The sequence below is a fragment of the Plectropomus leopardus genome, chromosome 12, assembly GCF_026936395.1.
Source record: "Plectropomus leopardus strain MGB_pleo_1.0 chromosome 12, ASM2693639v1, whole genome shotgun sequence".
Classification (NCBI taxonomy): Eukaryota; Metazoa; Chordata; class Actinopteri; order Perciformes; family Serranidae; genus Plectropomus; species Plectropomus leopardus.
The window spans coordinates 14,396,840-14,405,867 of record NC_142187.1 but is presented as its reverse complement, the minus strand read 5'-3'; the positions used below and the strand labels follow the sequence as shown (position 1 = coordinate 14,405,867).

The following is a 9,028-nucleotide window of genomic DNA, read 5'->3' as shown; positions in this document are numbered from 1 at the left end:
TCCCATTATGATGTAGCAGGATTTAAAACAAATTTTAATTCTGCCTTGCACCTTGTACCCCTGGGGACCCAGGGGACCCCTGTTTAGTGTTTCCTGTATTGTTTAAATGGGACTAATGAACCACCAAAGGTTGACGTACTCACCCCCAAACAGGAATCCACTGTTCCCCCTGTTTTTCCTTCAGTGGTAATGCCTCCATTTTTAGCTCACACTGGGGGTTTTCCTCACATGTTACCACCGTCCTTAGTCTAGCTGCACCTCTCAGTGCTCCTCGCGCTGTGTTTTGGCTGCCACCCTTCTCATCTACACACCTGTGTAAGACGAGACCACACACTCAGCCAGTGCGCCTATCATCACAGGTGTGAGTTATCAAACTGACTAAAAGGTGCATTCTTAAGTGTGAGGAGAGGAGTAGACCCACATACGTATACAAGCACAAAAAGTCACACATACCCTGCGATACTACCCTTAACTGCCTCTCTTTTAACCTGATGCTTCATAGGATAACTTATCATTAAACTTAGCACCAAGGAGTTTCGGGGCTGATCGTGTAGGTATGGTGGGCAGTCAGCTGCTCCTGCCGCACACAGACCTTCCCATTTTGTACAATACAGAAAACAGTATGGTGTCAACTACCCTTTCACAAACTCCTGTACTGCAGCCAAACAATTCACTGGAACATGTCTCTTAAAATATTTTAGGTGAGATAAAGGAAATGCAATAACAATATCTTGGTTTATATTCAAACAGAAGTGATTAGTTTTACTGTTTGGACTGAGTTTAAAGGGCGGCTGATCAGCTTCTGTTGTTTTTTTGTCCGTAGCGTCGGCAGGTGTACAAAATTGAGAGAGTACAATCTGTAGTTTCAGCAACAGCCCTAAAGCCAAGGATGTATAAAGAGAACTGGATAAAGCATTGGAGGCAGGTTCCAGTTTATTCCTATAAAAACTGCTCTTTGGTTCATTAAACCAAAAACAGTCCAACTGCTGTGTATAAAATTCCCCAGATGGCACTGTTTCTGTACTGTGTGGCTCACAGAGCAGGTGCACGAGAGACGTCCACCAGCCAAGCCAGTTCAGCGCTCTGCTAACTTGATTGGGTACAACACCATTCAACCTTGTGGCTCTTTCAAGGCATTTTCAAATGTTATCTGACCCAAATGATCAATTTCTAATGTGTAACTAACGAATCCGCTAATTTACAGATGTCTCTTTGGCCATGTAAGACAATGGGGAAAAAAAGTCTTTTTGGGCCACAAAGCATAACATGGCATATGTAATTCCACTGTTTGGCCGCAACGGAAATTGGCCTCAAAGCCCAGCGCACTTTCTGGGGGCTTGTCTAGAGCCAATAAAAATTCATCAAATTTTCCCTAAGTTTGGGGCTGCTGTTTGAACGACAAATTGTACTTCCTCCTTTTTTCATGCCTGAGTAGTACTGCAAATGAGCAGGGAAATTTGGGCGCTGGGAAAATGGAGGAAAGTTTACCAAAATGCATTTCAAACATACTGCCAACAATTATGATAGCTGGTAAAAAATCATCAAAGTGTCCCTTTAAAAGCTTGGCCCATTCAAAAGAAAAGAAAAATAAAGTGTTTCACGGAAAGACTTGGCCCTCAGCAGGCTCGTATGGCTAGTATTCTCCTCCAAGGTCGAGCCTCTCTGCACATCATCATCTTGCATCAACGAAAAGAGCAGCAGCACCACCGCAAAGCATTTATCTGCAATCTAGCTGCAAAGCTTTGACACAAATGATAAATGCCACGCTTCGTGGGTTACCCAGTGGAATTACACTCAGTGGCTCCGTTTCTGCATATATAACACGTTTCGATCTGTGTGCGTCATGAGACCTTTGTGTTGACCCGCCGTGTGTACATCCTGTGAGAGCGCCAGAAACGATTAGAGAACATGTAGAGAACATCACCAGTCCTCCCTTTGGTGGCCGGTGATGTGGCTGCTGTCTGAGCAGCGAGTCACAAATGGGTAAATATGAACCCCCCGACAGAAGAGCTCACTTTCAGTCAGCGGAAACAGAAGGTGACAGCTTCACTCATCTGCACTGGTATGGAAAGAGACCCGGTTTGTGTCCTGGCTGACGGATTAAAGCCAAACAACACTGACATTTGGTGTGAAGCCAGATTAACTTTGCCTCCTTGAAGCCTCTCCAGCAGCAATAGAGACTGAAATCCCCAGAATAGTCCTGTGGTCTCGCTAATTGGCGAGCTGCGTGGACCAGCCTTCGATTAATCTGAAATCTTAATGAGTTCGTCCAAAGCTGCTGTGATATTCCGACTGAGGAGGTAAAATGCGCTCGGTATTTCTTCTTTTCATCCCTCGTCCGGATGAGAGGAGACCCGGAACCTCATCCTGGTGAACCCGCCAAGAAATCAAAGAGAATACCACAGAACCGTTTAATAATTTATTTGCATATGATTATCGTAAAAATACTGAAAGAGAAATGCTTATTTTTGTTCTAGTTTTCTGGCATTTTTTGTTCTTTTTACAATCTAATACACCTTTAATTGCACAGGAAAAAGTCTGCCCTAACAGACACACATTTTCTTCTTTCATTGTGACATATAGTTTCGGATATGTAATGACCATTTGAACTGTTATTTCTCCATTTGCTTGCTCCTCAACGATAAACAAACAAGCATATAAACAAGGGTCATAGAGAGGCCAGAATCAGGTCAGGTGGGTGTAAATGCTGAGCCGACCGCTCTAATAGAAATATAGTATTATTTACAGGCAGTTGTTTTAGATAGGAACTGCGCTGACAGTTGGCGTGCTGAAGGAAACACATGTCAGGAGAAATAAACCAATGAGTGATTTGTTCTGCATTAAGGTCAGGTCAATATTAAGGTCACGGAGCTATCATCTGGATACTGACCTTTTTAATTCCCACTGATCTGCAACACACTCGCCAAAGTAAAATATACAACACGGCACGACCACAGGCGCTTTTCAGTCATAAATATTCTGTCTGAGCAGAGCATTTCACTCCTGGATTCACTCATTCATGTCTGTCTGGTTTGTTAATGTGTGAAAAAACAAGCATTGTAATAAAAAAGTTTTAAAAAAACACACAGAAAAACACCTCTCTCTGCAATAATAGATAATAACTTAGCATTCAAAACAATGCGTATATGAATCAAATAAGATTAAGAAAACATGGACGTTAAAGTCCATACAGCAAAAATGCCACCAAAGCAACAGTTAATGTGGAACTTATTTGTACTTTTCTCATGAAGAAGTTTCCACTTTGGCATGCACATGACGTGTCCAGCACAGTGTCAGTTATACGTCTCTCCTCGGACAGAGAGACAGTGTGAAGACTCGGATGCTTTGTACAGATTTGTAACACGTATTTCTCCCAGTACATGTGGAAGACGGTATTTAAGAGGAAGCAGATGAAAGTTGTGGGTTTTTTTTTTCTTGTTTCCTGAAATAAAAGAAAAAAAGAAAAGAAAAAAAGCAAAATAAAAGAGGTTGGGTTGAAAGGAAAAGGGTTGGTTGGATTGAAGATGTCGAGTAAAAGTTATTTTAAAAGCAAATGTTTGCTTCATCTTGGCACTGTCGTATCATATAGACACTGGATCCTACTGTGTGTCTGTGTCTGTGTGTGTGTGTGTGTGTGTGTGTGTGTGTGTGTGTGAGCTCTCCGGTCCTCTGAGGGGGACGAGAAGGAAAGACTGATTCCCAACCAGCAGAAAACACATGCAGACATGCAAACACAACCTGAGAGGGGGCAATAGGAAGTTTGGCTTTATGTCAATAGTCACAAATCCACAAGTGTCAAGTAATGAACACACACACTGCGATGGACAGTTCTCTTTAAATGTCTCCAGTCCAGTCGGAAGGAAATCTCCAAATTGGTCCTGTTTCTTTCTCTCTCTCTCTCTCTGTAGCTTCTTTCTTTTCTTCTTTTTATTTTACAACAGGCTCTTCGCGTCAGAGTTTCTAGGTAGTTTCTATTGGCTCTGTATCCTCCGCTTCTCACACTCGGATGGGGAGAGTTTGGCTCATCTGTTGCCGAACGATTTCCTGACTGCTGTCCGGACTCTTCCTGTTGTGTCCCGGCAGCGTCCCTCCGAGCCGCAGCAAGTCCCTGCCAACACAAAGCCGCACAGGTCAGCAGCAGGTTCACAGCCACTTTAAACAAAAGATACGGCTCATTATTACGCCGCTAAGTGCTCTCATTGAAGGTGGATAAAGGTCTAATCCATCTTAGTGTCAGTGGAGCTAAATTCTGCACAGTATCTATACACCTACGACCTCATGGTTATAAACAATAAAAGATACAGCACCGTGAGGATATGCTCCAATCTGCTGATCTAGAGCTTCATCTGCTATAAAAAAAACTCAAAGCCAAATCTACTCATCACATTTCGAGATTTAATAAAAGTTCAACAGATTTTTTTTCTCAGCTATCTTTGAAAAAAAGCGCTGCAGCCTCCGAGTGTCCTTTGTTGCTCGGCCAGTGTCCTTGTTTTGGAGGCCCTCGTGGCTGGAGATACTCTACAGATAGCGCTGCATCTCATATCCTCTCTCTCCCTCTGTTATCTGCCCCAACATCATCTCGCAGCCAATGGCAGGTGAGCTGGGGCGAGCGCTCAGGCGCACACGCAAACACGGGAGACACTCTCTAAATCATGCTCTGACAACATGATCCTTTCTCTCCCCTCCTCTTCCTCCTGCTCCTCTGTCTATCTCTCATGCTGTTGCATAAAGATGAGGCCATAAATTAATCACTGGCATGTCATCTGCACACAGCGACACGTAGCATAACATGCACACACACACACACACACGCACGTATATCCCTTTCCTATTCGCCCATCACAGCATTGGGCGCGCCCTCCCCTGATGCATTAAAAAGCTCATTAGCAACCTAATTAAACACATTCCTCTCTTTTAGCTTCTCCTCAATCTCCCTTATTACTCACACTTCATCACCTCCTGCTTTTCCACATCAGCAGCTCTGGCTGCTGTCTGTCCTATCACCTACATTCCAGCATCCAGCCAAGTATAGGGGGAATTAAACTGAGGTCAGCCATTACATTTCCACACACAATTAGCCTCACTGAGCCCAAATCCTGGCATAGGAATCGCCCTTGGGGCTCTGTGTTGGAGTGAAACTGTGAGCCAAGGAGCTGGCACAAGACCTGGATACTGTATGTATGAATTCTGCCTTTTGTGCCTGTCGGAAACAGGAAACGCATAGTCAGAGCCGCACAGTCGAGGATCTGCGCTTGATTCATTATACATCACTACAGAGCCGAGGATCTTGCATCTAAAACCAGCACTAATCATACTGTTGACTGGATGCCGGGCCAACAAAATTCAGAACAAACACGTCAGTAAAAATGGCTGGAACATTTGCAGCCGCCGCGCTCACAACAAAGTTGAAAAACAACTCGGCGACGTGAGGGCGGCTACCTATGAATAAGTCAACTTCTACACTTCCAAGGGAGGCGTTGGAGAGAAAGAGACAGACGTTTGTCTGGCAGTAAAAGCCTACAGCTCAAAGAAATATCCTCCCAAATCAACTGAAAGCATAAAACAAACCAAACCCAACAAGCATGAACCTTGGTGTGCCTCTCTTTAGGCCAGCCATATTTTGTTTTACTGTGACATCTTATTCCAACAACCCGGAGGCACAGCGCCGTTCGTCTCTGCACCGGGAGGAGTCTTCATCCTGAACTTCACAGCCGTCATATACAATACAGGGGGCAATTTCACACAAGGTGAAAGAGAGAGAGAATTGCATCACGCCCGTTGTGCTTGCACCATTCAGCTGTTACTGTGGAAAAAACCCTCAAAAGCATAAAGTGCCTATATGGAAAACCCAGCAGAATAATGCATATATTTCTAACAAAGGTCTGCTTCAGTAGCTGCCACGTCAGCTAACAGCACAACAAACTGCACAGCCGACACCACAGACTTTATAAAGTTACTGAAAATTCGTTAGCAAATATTTGAGCGTTTCTGCTCTTAGCTTCTGCATTTGCTGAAAACTCCGGTTGCTTTTGTGAACTGAGATTCGTCAGAATGGTCAGAAGTTGCAAGAAAGTGTCCCTCCACACACAGCCTTGAAACCCAGGGAGATTTTTTTTTTTCTGCAGCCTTTTAGAAAGTAAATTCAGCAAGTTTGTCTGAAAAAGTTGCTAAATCTCACAGTGAACTTGTCAAGGTGGCAACAGTGAAGTGCTTCCTAAAAAGAGCTGAGATATGACACATTTTCCAAGCGCAAACACTTTCCATCCGCCTTGAAACTTCTCTCCATTCACTTCAATGAAAGAGAGGCAATTTGAGAACAATGCTACGGCACAAACTGTGACAGGATTCTTCCTTTATTCAAGAAAAGTGTTGGAGAGAGTTACGTCAGTCCTCCTCTGCTCCTTCATGTGGACTCACCCTGAGTAGGTGCTGGTCACCACCTTGAGGCTGGCGGCGTTGCGGAGCAGCTTGTCCAGGGTGCTGACGATGCGGGAGAACTTGGGCCTCAGGTTTCTCTCCTTCATCCAGCACTCCAGCATCAGCTGGTGCAGCACCATGGGACAGTCCATGGGCGGGGGCAGCCGGTAGTCCTGCTCTACCGCCGTCATCACCTGAGGGACAGGAAGTCATTTTTAAAGACCCCTCCAGACACGTTTTAAAAGTATGTATCAGCTCTAACAAGGGGCCAGAAACAGATCTGCTCTCTCTTCTTCATTGAGAAACTCCATCACCGCTGACTGCACTAGGTGTGCTTCAACGGTAGCATTTAAGGAAACATCCCAGAGATTTAGTCAGGCATGTTTGAGTCTCAGTCAGATTAAGATGAAGAGTCTGTTATGAACCAAAATTGGCAACTAGCAGACGCGTTGAGCTGCCAAGTGTAGTTAGAGTCTTCTATTTATATTGTTTATTAGCTCGCTGGCTAAATGGCAGCAGCTCACAGAGTGTCGGTGGTTGTGAAACATACAATATTATCTACTAGATGGGGTTTTTGGTAGATAGTGAAGGGAAGCTCCAGGGTCGGTTTACATCCACAAACTGCACCATCTGCCATGTTTGCTGTCAAAACTTTCACTATGCTAATGCTAACTCTGCTCTCTGTACTGACACGTCCGCTCTGCGTTGGACGTTTCAGGTTTATTTGCTGGTGTTTTGTTGAGGTCTGCTGTTAATATGTGTTTTCTGTATTAGACAGCAATTACTTTGGCATTAGTGACGTGCCAAATACAACTTGCCAGGCGTATGTTTGAATCTCAGATTTTAGTCGAGTGAACACACAAAAACCCCCCTCTTTAGTAGAGGAACGTGAAAACGCCTCCCTTGTGACAAACTTTGCACCGAAACAAGTCGGTAGAGTCAAGATCAGACATTTTTGGGGATATAAACTAAATGTTTTTGAGTGGAGGGGGACTCTGAAAGTCTTCATGCTCATGATGACACTAACATGCTGATGTTGGGCATACAGCGTTTACTGTTCATCATCTGAGTTAAGCCTGTTATCATGCTAACAGCTGCTGTGTAGCACTGATCATAAAGGGCAGCTGAGGATGGTGGGTATGTCATTGGTTTTATAAGTGTTGGATCAGAAATTAAAGTGCTGGACTTGAATCAGATTGCAGACCCCTAATTTTTTTGCCCAGTAACTTTACTGGCTGCTTTATTGTCCAGTTTGTGAAATCAGTTACTATACATTCGGTCTCAAGTATCATTTTCTTAAATTATTTAACCATTATCTGTAACTTTGATTAAACAAGTGGGTCAAACTCCCAATTGCTTAGTGATACATTAACATAAGTCATTTGTACCAACTCAGTCTTAACAGAAGCTAACTAGTTCGCAATTCACCATCAACTGATGCCAATAATGTTTGCTGCCTGGAAGCCAAACATTCAGCTAGCTTACTAGCAGGCCGTATCCCTAAATGTATTTTATTTCTGTTGTCTGCTGTGATTGTTTGTGTGTCTTTAAAATGATATAATAACTAACAGTAGTATGAGGCAGAGACAGTCTCAAGTATTGGACACGTTTCAATTTTGACATGAGGATGACATTAGGGGACAAGTTAAGAAATCACCGAAGTTATTTCAATTTATCCTCTGAGGAACTTGAAAATCTGTAGCTAATTTCCCGGCAATCAATGAAATCACAAATGTCCAACTCCTCATGGCACCAGAGGAAAAGTCAGAGGAACGCAATAGTAATTTAATTCACAATCTATCAAAAAATCGTGAAGATATTTCACTTTAAAACAAAGTAGTCAACCAACATAGCGCTGCTAGCACGGCTAACAAACACAAAAATTCACATTTAGTGAAGTGCAAATACGAACGCAGAATATCTTGCATACAAGGATTTAAGGACATTTTATGTGTTGCTTTTACAAAGTGTTAACATTCTGCTGTGACTCAGTTGTATTATGCTCACTCTGTTTGGCCTTTGTTAGTGTGGTGGAAGAATAATCCCCTGTTACTGTATTATGTCCTACATTAGACAGTTTCTCGGCTCACGCTGTCACACATTCCAATCTTCTTTTCAGCATCTTTATAAAACTCTAAAAACAATATTCTCAAGGTTGTCACTTCAAAACTGGCATGATTGATAGGAAAAACAATAAGTGGAGGACAAAAACGTTCGCTCATTGATTTGATTTCGCCTAGCAACAGCATTTCCCTCCATAAGCTCTGTATGGGTTTTAACTCCCCACAACAATAAAAAATTGCCATTTGGGAACAATAAAACATTTCTGCTGCACCCCTCTTCTCCTGCTGCTTGTCCTTTGATTTTTATGTCGTGCTTCCAGCCGGCGAGTACCTCTGTTTATATCTCGCATTTGTTGACTCTGTTGCTTATTGAGCGATGACTGTGGCACAAAGGCTATTGGGAACAATAGAGGGCTTCTACTTTGATGCTTTCATTACTGCATGTGGGTTTTGTTATGAAAGTTATACATACATTACTGGCATTTTTCATTTGGGCTGCTTTTTTTTTTTTTTCTTTATTGCTATCAGCGTTACAACTCTCTTTTTGA

General features: G+C 43.1%; 1 protein-coding gene across 1 annotated transcript in view; it reads right to left on the bottom strand.

Annotated features, from left to right (window-relative positions):
- Positions 1-2,406: 2,406 nt before the first annotated feature.
- ephb3a (eph receptor B3a) overlaps positions 2,407-9,028 on the bottom strand; it is a 43,945-nt gene continuing 37,323 nt past the window's right edge. Inside the window, exons 14-15 of the mRNA XM_088085203.1 lie at positions 6,418-6,611; positions 2,407-4,108 (exon numbers count right to left, since the gene is read on the bottom strand). Coding sequence (XP_087941329.1) covers positions 3,997-4,108; positions 6,418-6,611 — 306 coding nt within the window. The 3' untranslated portion in view covers positions 2,407-3,996. The remainder of the gene's footprint in view (positions 4,109-6,417; positions 6,612-9,028) is intronic.